The sequence below is a fragment of the Lolium perenne genome, chromosome 2 (genome assembly GCF_019359855.2).
Source record: "Lolium perenne isolate Kyuss_39 chromosome 2, Kyuss_2.0, whole genome shotgun sequence".
Lineage (NCBI taxonomy): Eukaryota > Viridiplantae > Streptophyta > Magnoliopsida > Poales > Poaceae > Lolium > Lolium perenne.
This window is the reverse complement of record NC_067245.2, coordinates 259,890,057-259,910,277: the sequence shown is the minus strand read 5'-3', so window position 1 is coordinate 259,910,277 and position 20,221 is coordinate 259,890,057. Positions and strand designations below refer to the sequence as shown.

Here is a 20,221-nt window from a genome sequence, read left to right as displayed (position 1 = left end):
CTGAAATTGTGATAAAACTGCTGAAATTTTTCCCAACATTGGGGATGATGATCCCATTGCTTTAGATTATAATGGTTTGAATTTTGATGATTGCCACATCTCTGAAGTTATAAAGTTCTTGCAAAAACTTGCTAAAAGTCCTAATGCTAGTCAGTGGCGAGGCTCTCGGTAGGGCGAGGTCTGGCGGCCGCCCTACCTTGACACTTGCGACGCGAAGTTTTCTACATGTACGCTACGTATCGATCGACAACAGTACAGGAGCGCAGCACTCATCAATCGAGGTATGGATGGATAGGCTCAGGAAGTCAGGAGGCCAGCTGGGCAAAGCACGGAAGGACTCGCGGCCCAGCAGGCCAATCCAGTGTTTTGCGCTCGTCTCGTTGCGATCTATCGAGCGAGCACTGATCGGGCGCAGTCTCGCAGGTACGCATGCACTGTAGCGTGAACGTGGTTTGTGGAAGCCTGAACGTGGTTAGTTCCACGACTCCTCGACTTCGCATGGTCAACAAGGCAAGCGATATAAGAATACTAGTGTCTAATTTGGTGATATTACGAACTGTCAATTGCAGATTTGACAAAGTTCTAAGCAATTATGCTTAGATCATACAAAATAATAATACTTGGCTGCAATTTTTTGCATCAATTTTTCATGCTTCAAAATTCGCCCGACCTTAATTTTTTTCCGTCCTTCGCCACTGATGCTAGTGCTATAAATTTGGCTTTCACGCAACATATTACAAATGCTCTCATAAAAGCTAGAAAAGAGAAACTAGAGCGCGAAGCTTCTATTCCTAGAAAGCTAGAGGATGGTTGGGAGCCCATCATTAAGATGAAGGTTAAAGATTTTGATTGTAATGCTTTATGTGATCTTGGTGCAAGTATTTCCGTTATGCCTAAGAAAATCTATGATATGCTTGACTTGCCACCATTGAAAAATTGTTATTTGGATGTTAATCTCGCTGATAATGCTAAAAAGAAACCTTTGGGGAGAGTTGATAGTGTTCATATTATAGTTAACAATAACCTTGTCCCCGTTGATTTTGTTGTCTTGGATATTGAATGCAATGCATCTTGTCCCATTATATTGGGAAGACCTTTTCTTCGAACCGTTGGTGCTATCATTGATATAAAGGAAGGTAATATAAAATATCAATTTCCTCTGAAGAAAGGTATGGAACACTTCCCTAGAAAGAGAATGAAGTTACCTTTTGATTCTATTATTAGAACAAATTATGATGTTGACACTTCGTCTCTTGATAATACTTGATACACACTTTCTGCGCCTAGCTGAAAGGCGTTAAAGAAAAGCGCTTATGGGAGACAACCCATGGTTTTTACTACAGTACTTTGTTTTTATTTGTGTCTTGGAAGTTGTTTACTACTGTAGCAACCTCTCCTTATCTTAGTTTAGTGTTTTGTTGTGCCAATTAAAGTCGTTGATAGTAAAGTTCATACTAGATTTGGATTACTGCGCAGAAACAGATTTCTTTGCTGTCACGAATCTGGGCTGTTTTCTCTGTAGGTAACTCAGAAAATTATACCAATTTACGTGAGTGATCCTCAGATATGTACGCGACTTTCATTCTATTTGAGCATTTTCATTTGAGCAAGTCTGGTGCCTCGATAAAATTCGTCAATACGAACTGTTCTATTTTGACAGATTCTGCCTTTTATTTCGCATTGCCTCTTTTGCTATGTTGGATGAATTTCTTTGATCCATTAATGTCCAGTAGCTTTATGCAATGTCCAGAAGTGTTAAGAATGATTATGTCACCTCTGAACATGTATATTTTGATTGTGCACTAACCCTCTAATGAGTTGTTCTAAGTTTGGTGTGGAGGAGGTTTTCAAGGATCAAGAGAGGAGTATGATGCAATATGATCAAGGAGAGTGAAAGCTCTAAGCTTGGGGATGCCCCGGTGGTTCACCCCTGCATATTCTAAGAAGACTCAAGCGTCTAAGCTTGGGGATGCCCAAGGCATCCCCTTCTTCATCGACAACATTATCAGGTTCCTCCGCTGAAACTATATTTTTATTCCGTCACATCTTATGTGCTTTGCTTGGAGCGTCGGTTTGTTTTTGTTTTTTGTTTTGTTTGAATAAAATGGATCCTAGCATTCACTTTATGGGAGAGAGACACGCTCCGCTGTAGCATATGGACAAATATGTCCTTAGGCTCTACTCATAGTATTCATGGCGAAGTTTCTTCTTCGTTAAATTGTTATATGGTTGGAATTGGAAAATGCTACATGTAGTAAATTGCTACAATGTCTTGGATAATGTGATACTTGGCAATTGTTGTGCTCATGTTTATGCTCTTGCATCATATGCTTTGCACCCATTAATGAAGAAATACATAGAGCATGCTAAAATTTGGTTTGCATATTTGGTCTCTCTAAAGTCTAGATAATTTCTAGTATTGAGTTTGAACAACAAGGAAGACGGTGTAGAGTCTTATAATGTTTACAATATGTCTTTTATGTGAGTTTTGCTGCACCGTTCATCCTTGTGTTTGTTTCAAATAACCTTGCTATCCTAAACCTTGTATCGAGAGGGAATACTTCTCATGCATCCAAAATCCTTGAGCCAACCACTATGCCATTTGTGTCCACCATACCTACCTACTACATGGTATTTCTCCGCCATTCCAAAGTAAATTGCTTGAGTGCTACCTTTAAAATTCCATCATTCACCTTTGCAATATATAGCTCATGGGACAAATAGCTTAAAAACTATTGTGGTATTGAATATGTACTTATGCACTTTATCTCTTATTAAGTTGCTTGTTGTGCGATAACCATGTTTCTGGGGACGCCATCAACTATTCTTTGTTGAATATCATGTGAGTTGCTATGCATGTCCGTCTTGTCTGAAGTAAGGGAGATCTACCACCTTATGGTTAAGCATGCATATTGTTAGAGAAGAACATTGGGCCGCTAACTAAAGCCATGATTCATGATGGAAGTTTCAGTTTTGGACATATATCCTCAATCTCATATGAGAATAATAATTGTTGCCACATGCTTATGCATTAAAGAGGAGTCCATTATCTGTTATCCATGTTGTCCCGGTATGGATGTCTAAGTTGAGAATAATCAAAAGCGAGAAATCCAAAATGCGAGCTTTCTCCTTAGACCTTTGTACAGGCGGCATGGATGTACCCCATTGTGACACTTGGTTAAAACATGTGTATTGCGATGATCCGGTAGTCCAAGCTAATTAGGACAAGGTGCGGGCACTATTAGTATACTATGCATGAGGCTTGCAACTTGTAAGATATAATTTACATAACTCATATGCTTTATTACTACCGTTGACAAAATTGTTTCATGTTTTCAAAATAAAAGCTCTAGCACAAATATAGCAATCGATGCTTTCCTCTTTGAAGGACCATTCTTTTTTACTTTCATTGTTGAGTCAGTTCACCTATTTCTCTCCACCTCAAGAAGCAAACACTTGTGTGAACTGTGCATTGATTCCTACATACTTGCATATTGCACTTATTATATTACTCTATGTTGACAATATCCATGAGATATACATGTTATAAGTTGAAAGCAACCGCTGAAACTTAATCTTCCTTTGTGTTGCTTCAATACCTTCTACTATGAATTATTGCTTTATGAGTTAACTCTTATGCAAGACCTATTGATGCTTGTCTTGAAGTACTATTCATGAAAAGTCTTTGCTATATGATTCACTTGTTTACTCATGTCATATACATTGTTTTGATCGCTGCATTCACTACATATGCTTTACAAATAGTATGATCAAGGTTATGATGGCATGTCACTCCAGAAATTATCTTTGTTATCGTTTTACCTGCTCGGGACGAGCAGAACTAAGCTTGGGGATGCTGATACGTCTCCGACGTATCGATAATTTCTTGTGTTCCATGCCACATTATTGATGATATCTACATGTTTTATGCACACTTTATGTCATATTCGTGCATTTTCTGGAACTAACCTATTAACAAGATGCCGAAGAGCCGATTCTTTGTTTCTGCTGTTTTTGGTTTCAGAAATCCTAGTAACGAAATATTCTCGGAATTGGACGAAATCAACGCCCAGGGTCCTATTTTGCCACGAAGCTTCCAGAAGACCGAAGAGGAGACGAAGTGGGGCCACGAGGTGGCCAAACCACAGGGCGGCGCGGCCCAAGCCTTGGCCGCGCGGCCCTGTCATCTGGGCCCCTCGTGACGCCCCTTGACCTGCCCTTCCGCCTACAAATAGCCTTCGTCGCGAAACCCCCAGTACCGAGAGCCACGATACGGAAAACCTTCCAGAGACGCCGCCGCCGCCAATCCCATCTCGGGGGATTCAGGAGATCGCCTCCAGCACCCTGCCGGAGAGGGGAATCATCTCCCGGAGGACTCTACGCCGCCATGGTCGCCTCCGGAGTGATGTGTGAGTAGTCTACCCCTGGACTATGGGTCCATAGCAGTAGCTAGATGGTTGTCTTCTCCCCATTGTGCTTAATTGTCGGGTCTTGTGAGCTGCCGAACATGATCAAGATCATCTATCTGTAATTCTATATGTTGCGTTTGTTGGGATCCGATGAATAGAGAATACTATGTTATGTTGATTATCAATTTATGTCTATGTGTTGTTTATGATCTTGCATGCTCTCCGTTACTAGTAGATGCTCTGGCCAAGTACATGCTTGTAACTCCAAGAGGGAGTATTTATGCTCGATAGTGGGTTCATGTCTCCGTGAATCCGGGGAAGTGACAGAAATCTCTAAGATTATGGATGTGCTGTTGCCACTAGGGATAAAACATTGGTGCTATGTTCAAAGATGTAGTTACTGATTACATTACGCGCAATACTTAATGCAATTGTCTGTTGTTTTCAACTTAATACTGGAGGGGGTTCAGATGATAACCTGAAGGTGGACTTTTTAGGCATAGATGCATGCTGGATAGCGGTCTATGTACTTTGTCGTAATGCCCAATTAAATCTCACAGTACTCATCATAATATGTATGTGCATGGTCATGACCTCTCTATTTGTCAATTGCCCAACTGTAATTTGTTCACCCAACATGCTGTTTATCTTATGGGAGAGACACCTCTAGTGAACTGTGGACCCCGGTCCAATTCTCTATACTGAAATACAATCTCTTGCCAATCTTTGTTCTCTTGTTTTTACGCAAACAATCATCATCCACACTATACATCTAATCCTTTGTTACAGCAAGCCGGTGAGATTGACAACCTCGCTGTTTCGTTGGGGCAAAGTACTTTGGTTGTGTTGTGCAGGTTCCACGTTGGCGCCGGAATCTCTGGTGTTGCGCCGCACTACATCCCGCCGCCATCAACCTTCAACGTGCTTCTTGACTCCTACTGGTTCGATTAAACCTTGGTTTCTTACTGAGGGAAACTTGCCACTGTGCGCATCACACCTTCCTCTTGGGGTTCCCAACGGACGTGTCAACTACACGCATCATACTGCTTTCAAGATACCCATGAAAATTATTGAACGTGTTATGGATAACCGCTATGAAGGGGATGGAACTGTCCATCCTGGAGATCATTTACTGTTTTTGCATGAATTATGCGGGTTATTCAAGTGTGCAGGTATCTCTATGGATGAAGTGAGGAAGAAGCTATTCTCTGTTTATTTGTGCAGTAAAGCGGCGCATTGGTACAAATTGTTGGAGAATAGTCATTCTCTTGGTTGGGAGGAAATTGTATCACTCTTTTATTCTAAATTTTATCCTCCTCATGAAGTGCATATTGATAGGAATTATATTTATAACTTTTATCCTCGTGATGGAGAGAGTATTTCTCAAGCGTGGGGGAGATTGAAGTCACTAATGCTCAAATGTCCCATTCATGAGCTCCCCCGTAATGTTATTGTTAACAATTTTTATGCGAGGCTTTCAGGACAACACAAGGACTATTTGGATGCCTGTTCGGAGGGATCTTTCACAAGCAAGGAGGTTGAAGCTAGGTGGGATCTTCTTAATCGGATTGAGGAGAATGCTGAAGGATGGGAGAACAACAAAGGTGAAGAGTCAGGTATAAATTATGATTATGAATGCATTGAAGCTTTTATGGATACTGGTAAATTTCGAGATATGAGTGCTACTTATGGTCTTGACTCTCAAGTTGCTGCAAATCTTTATAAAGCCTTTGCTTCTCATTTGAATTGCCTAAGAAGAATTTTGATAAGTATCATGAACCTTTTAAAGAGGCTTGCATGAAGAATGAAATTGTTGTTAATGATTGCAATAAGCATGCTCAAACTCCTAAGAATGCTATTTCCTATAAGTATGTTAATTTTTGTGGAATGCATAGACCTTGTGGAATTAATCAAATCAAAGATGAATATTGTATCCATCATATTAATGAAAAAACTAGAAAGTGGTTTAGGGCTCTAGATGATCTTGGTAAAAAAGTGTGTGCCCTCTATCCTTTTATTTGTGAACTTTGCCATGGAGTGGGTCATTTTAATTTTCAATGCTCCTCCAATGATAATTTGAACCCCATGAGTGCTACAAATTGGTATTGTGATGATGAAATTACTCCTAATCAGCATGATGAACTTACTTTATTTTTGTGGTGTGAAGAGCTCTCAAGACAAATCTCTTTGTTACATATGAGTGATCTTGATATTGATGACGTCCTGCATGGGTGTTTTTCTTGTTGCATTGATAATAGCCATACAAATACTTACATACAAAATATTTTAGAAGATGACACCTTGCCAAAATATGATAGGACCGCTGTGTATTTTGAACTAATTAATGAAAAGGAGGAATCCTCCCAAGTTTCTTCTATTGTTTCTGAAAGTAAATCAGGTTATGCAGACAAGCCACCCTTCAAGCCTCTTTCTCCTAAGGAAGGGAATGAGGAGAAGGAAGAGAAGAAGAAGAAGAAGAAGAAGAAGAAGAAGAAGGGAACGAAGAAGAAGAAGAAGAAGAAGGAGAATAAAGAGAAAGAGGTAACGACATATCCCCGCGTGAATGAGATAACGCTAGGTAACCGTAAGTATGTTGCTCCTAATGATTATTATGATAATGAATCTAAATACAATGATCTTCCTATGCCCTTTACATACATTAGTGATCATGATTTGAATGCGCACACTACTTTTGATATTGCAAATCTCTGGGAAACTAATTCTGAAATGATGATGATAATAATTGCCATAGTATCAGTGCTATCCATGCTTCCTCCCATAATGATATAGAAAGCTCTAAGCTTGGGGAAGAGGTGTTTGAAAATCCTTTTGCTACTGATCATTATGTGTTTGATACATCTCCTTCTAATAACAATGATGGTATGGTCACAGATAAACCGACTGTGAAAGATAACTATTCTATTTCTTATGATGACACTGTGCCTCCGACCTTTGATGATTATTATAAAAAATGCTATGATATAGGTTATAACTATCCTTATGAAACTTGTCATAGTCATGATTGGATTACCAAAAACAATTCCCTTAATATGCAACTTGTTTACCATGTTCAAATTCTTGATAATAATCTTGCTCCAATTACTATTAATGAGAAGAACTCTTCTTATGCCAAAATTAATGATATTTCTATGCATATGAACCATGATAAGAATGTTTTAAGTGATGGGTATATTGTGGATTTCATCAATGATGCTACTGAAAGTTATTATGAGAGAGGGAAACATGGTTATATGCATCTTAATAATATTAAGTTTCCCCTCTTTATGTTGAGAATCTTGAAGTTACTCGTGTTTTATCCTCTTATGCTTGTCACTTTGTTCTTCATGAATTCATTTGTGTACAAGATTCCTTTGCATAGGAAGTGGGTTAGACTTAAATGTGTTTTGAATTTGCCTCTTGATGCTCTATTTTTGCTTCAAATACTATTTCTTGCGAGTGCATCATTAAAACTGCTGAGCCCATCTTAATGGCTATAAAGAAAGAACTTCTTGGGAAATAACCCATGTGTTTATTTTACTACAGTACTTTTGTTTTATATTTGAGTCTTGGAAGTTGTTACTACTGTAGCAAACTCTCCTTATCTTATTTTATTGCATTGTTGTGCCAAGTAAAGTCTTTGATAGTAAGGTTCATACTAGATTTGGATTACTGCGCAGAAACAGATTTCTTGCTGTCACGAATCTGGGCCTAATTCTCTGTAGGTAACTCAGAAAATTATGCCAATTTACGTGAGTGATCCTCAGATATGTACGCAACTTTTATTCAATTTGAGAATTTTAATTTGAGCAAGTCTGGTGCCTCAATAAAATTCGTATTTACGGACTGTTCTGTTTTGACAGATTCTGCCTTTTATTTCGCATTGCCTCTTTTGCTATGTGGGATGGATTTCTTTGTTCCATTAACTTCCAGTAGCTTTAGGCAATGTCCAGAAGTGTTAATAATGATTGTCTCACCTCTGAACATGTGAGTTTTTGATTATGCACTAACCCTCTAAAGAGTTTGTTTCGAGTTTGGTGTGGAGGAAGTTTTCAAGGGTCAAGAGAGGAGGATGATACAATATGATCAAGAAGAGTGAAAGCTCTAAGCTTGGGGATGCTCCGGTGGTTCATCCCTGCATATTTCAAGAAGACTCAAGCATCTAAGCTTGGGATGCCCAAGGCATCCCCTTCTTCATCGACAAATTATCAGGTTCCTTCTCTTGAAACTATATTTTTATTCGGTCACATCTTATGTACTTTACTTGGAGCGTCTGTATGTTTTTGTTTTTGTTTTTGTTTGAATAAATGCTTGTGTGGGAGAGAGACATGCTCCGCTGGTTCATATGAACACATGTGTTCTTAGCTTTTAATTTTCATGGCGATGATTGAAATTGCTTCGTTAATTGTTATATGGTTGGAAATGGAAAATGCTACATGTAGTAATTGGTATGATGTCTTGAATAACTTGATACTTGGCAACTGTTGTGCTCATGTTTAAGCTCTTGCATCATATACTTTGCACCTATTAGTGAAGAAATACATAGAGCTTGCTAAAATTTGGTTTGCATAATTGGTCTCTCTAAGGTCTAGATAATTTCTAGTAAGAGTTTGAACAACAAGGAAGAAGGTATAGAGTCTTATAATGTTTACAATATGTCTTTTATGTGAGTTTTGCTGTACCGCTTCATACTTGTGTTTGTTTCAAATAATCTTGCTAGCCTAAACCTTGTATCGAGAGGGAATACTTCTCATGCATCCAAAATCCTTGAGCCAAACACTATGCCATTTGTGTCCACCATACCTACCTACTACATGGTATTTCTCCGCCATTCCAAAGTAAATTGCTTGAGTGCTATCTTTAAATAATTCAAAATTTATCACCTTTGATTTGTGTCAATGTTTTATAGCTCATGAGGAAGTATGTGGTATTTATCTTTCAATCTTGGTGGGCAACTTTCACCAATGGACTAGTGGCTTCATCCGCTGATACGTCTCCGACGTATCGATAATTTCTTATGTTCCATGCCACATTATTGATGATATCTACATGTTTTATGCACACTTTATGTCATATTCGTGCATTTTCTGGAACTAACCTATTGACAAGATGCCGAAGTGCCAGTTGCTGTTTTCTGCTGTTTTTGGTTTCAGAAATCCTAGTAAAGAAATATTCTTGGAATCGGACGAAATCAACGCCCAGGTTCCTATTTTGCCCGGAAGCATCCAGAACACCCGAGAACCGCCAGAGAGGGGGCACAGGCCCACCAAACCCTAGGCCGGCGCGGCCAAGGGGGGGCCCGCGCCCCCCTATAGTGTCGGCGCCCCTTCGACCTTCTGACGCCGCCTCTTAGCCTATATAAAGCCCCTGGACCTAAAACCTCGGGACGGAAAAAGCCACGGTACGAGAAACCTTCCAGAGCCGCCGCCATCGCGAAGCCAAGATCTGGGGGACAGGACTCTCTGTTCCAGCACGTCGCCGGGACGGGGAAGTGCCCCCGGAAGGCTCCTCCATCGACACCACCGCCATCTTCATCACCGCTGCTGTCTCCCATGAGGAGGGAGTAGTTCTCCATCGAGGCTCAGGGCTGTACCGGTAGCTATGTGGTTCATCTCTCTCCTATGTACTTCAATACAATAATCTCATGAGCTGCCTTACATGATTGAGATTCATATGATGATGCTTGTAATCTAGATGTCGTTATGCTAGTCAAGTGAATTTTACTTATGTGATCTCCGGAGACTCCTTGTCCCACGTGTGTAAAGGTGACAGTGTGTGCACCGTGTGGGTCTCTTAGGCTATATTTCACAGAATACTTATTCACTGTTATGAATGGCATAGTGAAGTGCTTATTTATATCTCTTTATGATTGCAATATGTTTTGTATCACAATTTATCTATGTGCTACTCTAGTGATGTTATTAAAGTAGTTTTATTCCTCCTGCACGGTGTAATGGTGACAGTGTGTGCATCCGTGTTAGTACTTGGCGTAGGCTATGATTATGATCTCTTGTAGATTATGAAGTTAATTATTGCTATGATGGTATTGATGTGATCTATTCCTCCTACATAGTGTGAAGGTGACAGTGTGCATGCTATGTTAGTACTTGGTTTAGTCGTATTGATCTTTCATGCACTCTAAGGTTATTTAAATATGAACATTGAATTGTGGAGCTTGTTAACTCCGGCATTGAGGGTTCGTGTAATCCTACGCAATGGTGTTCATCATCCAACAAGAGTGTAGAGTATGCATTTATCTATTCTGTTATGTGATCAATGTTGAGAGTGTCCACTAGTGAAAGTATGATCCCTAGGCCTTGTTCCTAAATACTGCTATCGCTGCTTGTTTCTTGTTTCTTTGCGTTACTACTGCTGCGTTACTACGCTTGTTTATCGTCCTGGGCAAAGCACTTTTCTGGTGCCGTTGCTGCTTATTTATACCACCTGTATTTCACTATCTCTTCGCCGAACTAGTGCACCTATTAGGTGTGTTGGGGACACAAGAGACTTCTTGCTTTGTGGTTGCAGGGTTGCATGAGAGGGATATCTTTGACCTCTTCCTCCCTGAGTTCGATAAACCTTGGGTGATCCACTTAAGGGAAAACTTGCTGCTGTTCTACAAACCTCTGCTCTTGGAGGCCCAACACTGTCTACAGGAAAAGGAGGGGGGCGTAGACATCAAGCTATTTTCTGGCGCCGTTGCCGGGGAGGAAAGGTAAAAGGTACTCACACTCCGGATCTCGGCTACTAAGCTATTTTCCGGCGCCGTAAGTACTCGGAGCTATTTCCTTTAGATCCTGCATTTGCAACTTTTTGTTTCTTGTTTACACTAGTAAGGCATAATGGAAAACAACAAAAATATGAGAGATCTTTATGAACTTTATCTTGAATTAGGACATGATGTGTTTGAAGAGAAAATTAAAAAACCCATGGAACTTTATATGCATGCTAATGGGAATGTTATTGATATAAATGCTTTGAACACTATTGTTGCTAATGCTATGGAAAATTCTAAGCTTGGGGAAGCTGGCTTTGATGAGCATGATCTTTTTAGTCCCCCAAGAATTGAGGAGAAAATTTTCTTTGATGATACTTTGCCTCCAATTTATGATGATTATAATGATGGTAGTCTTATGGTGCCACCTGTTATGGAGGAGAAATTTGATTATGATTACAATATGCCTCCTATATATGATAGCTACTTTGTTGAATTTGCTCCCACTATTACTAATAAAATTGATTATGCTTATGTGGAGAGTAATAATTTTATGCATGAGACTCATGATAAGAATGTTTCATTTGATAGTTATATTGTTGAGTTTGCTCATGATACTACTGAAAGTTATTGTGAGAGAGGAAAAGATGGTTGTAGAAATTTTCATGCTACTAAAACACCTCTCTATGTGCTGAAATTTTTGAAGCTACACTTGTTTTATCTTCCTATGCTTGTCACTTTACTCTTCATGAACTTGTTTATTTACAAGATTCCTATGCATAGGAAGCATGTTAGACTTAAATGTGTTTTGAATTTGCCTCTTGATGCTCTCTTTTGCTTCAAATACTATTTCTTGCGAGTGCATCATTAAAACTGCTGAGCCCATCTTAATGGCTATAAAGAAAGAACTTCTTGGGAGATAACCCATGTGTTATTTTGCTACAGTACTTTGTTTTATATTTGTGTCTTGGAAGTTGTTTACTACTGTAGCAACCTCTCCTTATCTTAGTTTTGTGTTTTTTTGTGCCAAGTAAAGTCGTTGATAGTAAAGTTCATACTAGATTTGGATTACTGCGCAGAAACAGATTTCTTTGCTGTCACGAATCTGGGCAAAATTCTCTGTAGGTAACTCAGAAAATTATGCCAATTTACGTGAGTTATCCTCAGATATGTACGCAACTTTTATTCAGTTTGAGAATTTTCATTTGAGCAAGTCTGGTGCCTCAATAAAATTCGTCAATACGAACTGTTCTGTTTTGACAGATTCTGCCTTTTATTTCGCATTGCCAGTTTTGTTATGTTCGATGGATATTTTGATTCCATTGACTTTCAGTAGCTTTGTGCAATGTCCAGAAGTGTTAAGAATGATTGTGTCACCTCTGAACATGTGAGTTTTTGATTATGTACTAACCCCTCTAATGAAGTTTATGAGAAGTTTGGTGTGAAGGAAGATTTCAAGGGTCAAGAGAGGAGGATGATATACTACGATCAAGAAGAGTGAAAAGTCTAAGCTTGGGGATGCCCCGGTGGTTCATCCCTGCATATTTCAAGAAGACTCAAGCATCTAAGCTTGGGGATGCCCAAGGCATCCCCTTCTTCATCAACAAATTATCAGGTTCCTTCTCTTGAAACTATATTTTTACTCGGTCACATCTTATGTACTTTACTTGGAGCGTCTGTTTGTTTCTATTTTTGTTTTTGTTTGAATAAATGCTTGTGTGGGAGAGAGACGCGCTCCGCTGGTTCATAGGAACACATGTGTTCTTAGCAATTAATTTTCATGGCGAAGGTTGAAACTGCTTCGTTAATTATTATATGGTTGGAATTGGAAAATGCTACATGTAGTAATTGGTATGATGTCTTGAATAACTTGATACTTGGCAATTGTTGTGCTCATGTTTAAGCTCTTGCATCATATACTTTGCACCTATTAGTGAAGAAATACATAGAGCTTGTTGAAATTTGGTTTGCATAATTGGTCTCTCTAAGGTCTAGATAATTTCTAGTAAAGTGTTTTGAACAATAAGGAAGACAGTGTATAGTCTTATAATGCTTGTAATATGTCTTTTATGTGAGTTTTGCTGTACTAGTTCATACTTGTGCTTGTTTCAAACTACCTTGCTAGCCTAAACCTTGTATCGAGAGGGAATACTTCTCATGCATCCAAAATACTTGAGCCAAACACTATGCCATTTGTGTCCACCATACCTACCTACTACATGGTATTTCTCCGCCATTCCAAAGTAAATTGCTTGAGTGCTACCTTTAAAATTTCTATCCTCTACCTTTGCAATATATAGCTCCTGGGACAAATAGCCTAAAAACTATTGTGGTATTGAATATGTACTTATGCACTTTATCTCTTATTAAGTTGCTCGTTGTGCGATAACCATATTCCTGGGGACGCCATCAACTACTCTTTGTTGAATATCATGTGAGTTGCTATGCATGTTCGTCTTGTCTAAAGTAAGGGCGATCTACCACCTTATGGTTAGAGCGTGCATATTGTTAGAGAAGAACATTGGGCCGCTAACTAAAGCCATGATTCATGGTGGAAGTTTCAGTTTTGGACATATATCCTCAATCTCATATGAGAATAATAATTGTTGCCACATGCTTATGCATTAAAGAGGAGTCCATTATCTGTTGTCCATGTTGTCCCGGTATGGATGTCTAAGTTGAGAATAATCAAAAGCGAGAAATCCAAAATGCGAGCTTTCTCCTTAGACCTTTGTACAGGTGGCATGGAGGTACCCCATTGTGACACTTGGTTAAGTACCCCTTTGTTTGGGCTTAAATTCTTGATTCTTGGATTCTAGCTACTGTGAAATTAGAATCTGAAACAAACATGCGTCCATAATACCTAGATTGTCCAGAATTGATTCTAAAAAATACACATAGAGTACCACAATCTGAGAATTGAGGAAATAGGTGATTCCCGAGCTTCTTCTGGGCCGAAACGTTTTCTTCACGTCCGCAGCCTCGCTCGATCGCTGATTCACGATTTGCCGTCCCCGCTCGAGAGGCCGCGGCCGCTGGCTCGCGCCCACACGCACCCTGCTCGGCCGGCCGCCGCCTCGAGCCCGGCCGCCGCCCGCTCCTCCCGGCCGCTGACCCGCGCATCCCGATCGCCGACCCGCGCCTGCTCGCCGCCCGCTGCTCCCGGCTGGCCGGCCGCCGACCCACTTCTCCCGGCCGCGCCCAGCAAGCCCCTTCCTCCGGCCACGCCCAGCAAGCCCCTCCATCCGGCCACGCACAGCAGGTCCGCTCCAGCAGATCCCTCCATCCGGCCAACGCCCAGCAAGCCCCGATCCACCACGCCCAGTCCAGCTCCATCCTGCGCGTACTGTGAAGGTACGTACATGTACTTTTGTTTTTTTTTTCTAAACCATGTACTCTTGTTTGTTTATTTGCTGTTAGATATGAAGTGCTGTTAAGAAATTACGAATAGTACTGCAATGTTTGTTTAGAAAGTAATGTGAGTGTTGTTAGAAACTTTGAATACTACTGCTAGTTCCATTTCATTTGTGGCTATCTATGATGACATTTTATTTGTTGCTATGTTTAATTTGTGGCTATGTATCATGACATTTTATTTGCTTTTATATTGTGTTTTAGATGAGCACAAGTCATAGTGAGAGCGATGATTCGGATGGAGTTAATTCTGAAATGGTTGCAGCTGCGGCAAAAAGGAAAAGGAGGGAGTACTACATGCGAGCTGCACATGTTGCAGCGATGTACGGTGAGAAGTTCTTAACAAAAAGAAATAGGAGAATTCCTATCATGACCGGTCAACAATGGGTTACTGAAAATTTGAGTACAAACAAAGATTGCTATGCCATGTTTAGGATGTACAGACCGTGTTTTGATAGATTGCATCACACTCTTGTGCAAAATTATGGTTTGATGTCAACAAGGAACATGAGCTCAGAGGAGTGCTTGGGTATGTTCTTGTGGACAGTTGGTGGTCCTCAATCCGTTAGCCAAGTGGAGAATCGATTCAAGCGGTCAACCGAGGTAATACACAGGAAATTCAATCATGTGCTAGAGTGCTTGAATAAGATGGCTGTAGATACTATTAAGCCAAAAGATCCGGACTTCAGAGACGTGCATGAAAGACTTCGGGATTCTAGATTTTCAACTCACTTTGATGATTGCATTGGTGCAATTGATGGGTCTCATATCCCTGTGGTTGTTCCAGCTGAAGAGATAGTGAACCATGTTGGTCGGCATGGGTATCCAACACAGAATATCATGGCAGTGTGCGATTTTGATATGAGATTCACCTCTGTAGTCGCGGGATGGCTAGGGTCAGCACATGACACAAGGATATTTAAGGACACTTTGGTGAAGTATGGAGCTAAGTTTCCACACCCGCCGAAAGGTAACATTACAATTATTTCTTGTATTATTATATTACCATAATACAATACTATATTACATAACAATACACGTGTTGTTTTTTCAGGTAGGTACTATCTTGTTGATTCGGGTTATCCAAATTGTGAGGGGTATCTAGCACCATAAAAGTCGACAAAATACCATGTGCCAGAATTTATCCATGGTGACCCCCCCCAATGGTAAAAAAGAAATCTTTAACCATGCCCATTCGTCGCTACGCAATGTCATTGAGCGTGCATTTGGTGTGTTAAAGATGAAGTGGCGTATTTTATTACATATGCCAGCTTACGCCTGTGACAAGCAAGCTTTGATCATTGTTGCTTGTATGGCACTTCATAATTTTATCAGGGACAGCCACTTGAGAGATAAAGAGTTTGATAGATGTGACCGTGATGAGTACTACATGCCAGGGGATCTACTACCTCCACCTATTGGTCGGGTATCTAACATTGTGCATGGTGATGATGTTCTCGTGAAAGTAACAAGGGAGAGAATAGCTGATGGATTATTGGCAGCTACAGATGAAGTTTAGTTTTACGCACTACTTTCGCGTGATGGTTGATGTACGTTTTGGATGATGGTTGGTAATTGAACGTGCATTTTGGATGATGGTTTCAATTTATTAAATATTTATATACATACTTGTCATTTCGATGAAACCGCGACAGAAACAATAACTAGAGCACGCACAAATGAAGCCATAACATACATTTTATATTAATTACGGTTCGTAAAGCTGTCCAAACAGCAAAGTAAACAAACAGACAGATTCTGATTCCCAGATCCCACAGCAGGGTAAACAAACAAACTGCTTCTGATTCTCGGAAATCAAGAATCGCAGCTGATTATCAGGAATCAGGATTGACAGCAGAATCTCAGAATCCAAAGCCCAAACAAAGGGGGCCTAAAACATGTGTATTGCGATGATCCGGTAGTCCAAGCTAATTAGGACAAGGTGCGGGCACTATTAGTATACTATGCATGAGACTTGCAACTTGTAGGATATAATTTACATGATACATATGCTTTATTACTACCGTTGACAAAATTGTTTCTTGTTTTCAAAACCAAAGCTCTAGCACAAATATAGCAATCGATGTTTTCCTCTTTGAAGGACCTTTCTTCTACTTTTATTGTCGAGTCAGTTCACCTATTTCTCTCCATCTCAAGAAGCAAACACTTGTGTGAACTGTGCATTGATTCCTACATACTTGCATATTGCACTTATTATATTACTATGCATTGACAATTATCCATGAGATATACATGTTACAAGTTGAAAGCAACCGCTGAAACTTAATCTTCCATTGTGTTGCTTCAATGCCTTTACTATGAATTATTGCTTTATGAGTTAACTCTTATGCAAGACTTATTGATGCTTGTCTTGAAGTACTATTCATGAAAAGTCTTTGCTATATGATTCATTTGTTTACTCATGTCATTTACATTGTTTTGATCGCTGCATTCATTACATATGCTTACAATAGTATGATCAAGATTATGATGGCATGTCACTCCAGAAATTATCTTTGTTATCGTTTACCTGCTCGGGACGAGCAGAAACTAAGCTTGGGGATGCTGATACGTCTCCGACGTATCGATAATTTCTTATGTTCCATGCCACATTATTGATGATATCTACATGTTTTATGCACACTTTATGTCATATTCGTGCATTTTCTGGAACTAACCTATTGACAAGATGCCGAAGTGCCGATTCTTTGTTTTTCTGTTTTTGGTTTCAGAAATCCTAGTAAAGAAATATTCTCGGAATCGGACGAAATCAACGCCCAGGTTCCTATTTTGCCCGGAAGCATCCAGAACACCCGAGAACCGCCAGAGAGGGGGCACAGGCCCACCAAACCCTAGGCCGGCGCGGCCAAGGGGGGGCCCGCGCCCCCTATAGTGTCGGCGCCCCTTCGACCTTCTGACGCCGCCTCTTCGCCTATATAAAGCCCCTGGACCTAAAACCTCGGGACGGAAAAAGCCACGGTACGAGAAACCTTCCAGAGCCGCCGCCATCGCGGGCCAAGATCTCGGGGACAGGACTCTCTCGTTCGGCACGCCGCCGGGACGGGAAGTGCCCCGGAAGGCTCCTCCATCGACACCACCGCCATCTTCATCACCGCTGCTGTCTCCCATGAGGAGGGAGTAGTTCTCCATCGAGGCTCGGGGCTGTACCGGTAGCTATGTGGTTCATCTCTCTCCTATGTAGTTCAATACAATAATCTCATGAGCTGCCTTACACGATTGAGATTCATATGATGATGCTTGTAATCTAGATGTCGTTATGCTAGTCAAGTGAATTTTACTTATGTGATCTCCGGAGACTCCTTGTCCCACGTGTGTAAAGGTGACAGTGTGTGCACCGTGTGGGTCTCTTAGGCTATATTTCACAGAATACTTATTCACTGTTATGAATGGCATAGTGAAGTGCTTATTTATATCTCTTTATGATTGCAATATGTTTTGTATCACAATTTATCTATGTGCTACTCTAGTGATGTTATTAAAGTAGTTTTATTCCTCCTGCACGGTGTAATGGTGACAGTGTGTGCATCCGTGTTAGTACTTGGCGTAGGCTATGATTATGATCTCTTGTAGATTATGAAGTTAATTATTGCTATGATGGTATTGATGTGATCTATTCCTCCTACATAGTGTGAAGGTGACAGTGTGCATGCTATGTTAGTACTTGGTTTAGTCGTATTGATCTTTCATGCACTCTAAGGTTATTTAAATATGAACATTGAATTGTGGAGCTTGTTAACTCCGGCATTGAGGGTTCGTGTAATCCTACGCAATGGTGTTCATCATCCAACAAGAGTGTAGAGTATGCATTTATCTATTCTGTTATGTGATCAATGTTGAGAGTGTCCACTAGTGAAAGTATGATCCCTAGGCCTTGTTCCTAAATACTGCTATCGCTGCTTGTTTTCGTTTTTCTTTGCGTTACTACCGCTGCGTTACTCTTTGCTTGTTTACTGTCCTGGGCAAAGCACTTTTCTGGTGCCGTTGCTGCTTATTCATACCACCTGTATTTCACTATCTCTTCGCCGAACTAGTGCACCTATTAGGTGTGTTGGGGACACAAGAGACTTCTTGCTTTGTGGTTGCAGGGTTGCATGAGAGGGATATGTTTGACCTCTTCCTCCCTGAGTTCGATAAACCTTGGGTGATCCACTTAAGGGAAAACTTGCTACTGTTCTACAAACCTCTGCTCTTGGAGGCCCAACACTGTCTACAGGAAAAGGAGGGGGGCGTAGACATCATCCGCTTATCCAATAATTTTGCAAAAAGAGCTGGCAATGGGATTCCCAGTCCCAAAATTAATTAACCTAAATAGACACTCCTCCATGGTATGGGATTGTTGGACGGCACCCGAGGATTCGGTTAGCCATGGTTTGTGAAAGAAAGGTTGGAAGGAGTGCCACCCAAAAATAAAAATAATTCATGGGAGCCGCTCTTTGAAGGTTTGTCTGGCAAGGGGGTTAGAGTGCCCACTACCATTCGTTGACAACAACAAACACCTCTCAAAATTTTACTTTAATGCTCTCTTTATGTTTTCAAAACCAAAGCTCTAGCACAAATATAGCAATCGATGCTTCCCTCTGCGAAGGGCCTTTCTTTTACCTTTTATGTTGAGTCAGTTCACCTATTTCTCTCCATCTCAAGAAGCAAACACTTGTGTGAACTGTGCATTGATTCCTACATACTTGCATATTGCACTTGTTATACTACTTTGTATTGACAATATCCATGAGATATACATGTTATAAGTTGAAAGCAACCGCTGAAACTTAATCTTCTTTTGTGTTGCTTCAATACCTTTACTTTGAAATTATTGCTTTATGAGTTAACTCTTACGGATGAAGCCCGGTGATCACATGGGTACGTGAGCACGCGGTGAGAGACTGACACGTGTCTAACGGTGTTAGTTGTCCGTGAGATGACATTTTCTAATAAAAAATTGTGTCACCCCGATTAAAAAATCGCACGTCCCCCTTATTAACCGCTGCGCCTTATCCTCTCCGCATCTCTCTCCAAAAGCCACACATTTCTCTGTCTCTCTCTCCTAACCACGATGGAAACACCGAGCCAGCGGCGAAAAATTGAGGAGCACCGAGCTGGAGAGGTCGCCGTCGTCGCCGCGTCCGCATCGGGACGCTTCCTTCACGCGAGCACGCGGCCGCACGGGAGGCCGCCGCCGTCGCCGCGCACGCATCGGGACGCCGCCTCCACGCGAGCACGCGGCCGCAGGGGAGGCCGTTGCCGCGCACACATCGGGACGCCTCCACGCGAGCACGCGGAGGCAGGGGAGGCCGCCGCCGTTGCCGTGCACACATCAGGACGCCGCCTCCACGCGAGCACGCGGAGGCAGGGGAGGTCGCCGCCGCACACTCATCGAGATGCTGCCTCTACCCAAGCACGCGGACGCAGGGCAGGCCGCCGCAGGGCATGTTCCTGGAGGGGAAGCGGCCGGCCGGCCGTCCGGCCGTCGTCAAGCTTGCATCATGAGGCTGCCTCCACTCTAGTCGCAAGCGCCGCCGCTTCTCCCCGCATTAGGCTCCAACCACATCACACCATGCCGCTCCGCGCTGCTGATTGTGTGACCCTGCTACAGCCGGTCCAGATCAAGTTTGGTGATTTGAACGATTTGTGCGAATCCAAGTCAACCCACGCACCCCTGCAACTCGAG

General features: G+C 41.3%; 1 protein-coding gene across 1 annotated transcript; it reads left to right on the top strand.

The window, feature by feature from the left end:
- Window positions 1-13,927: 13,927 nt before the first annotated feature.
- Window positions 13,928-16,131, top strand: LOC127330601 (protein ALP1-like). The gene is given in 4 exon segments (XM_051356756.2): window positions 13,928-14,475; window positions 14,740-15,505; window positions 15,590-15,678; window positions 15,680-16,131. Coding segments are annotated over 3 exon segments (1,230 nt in total). The 5' UTR covers window positions 13,928-14,475; the 3' UTR covers window positions 16,055-16,131.
- Window positions 16,132-20,221: the final 4,090 nt, after the last annotated feature.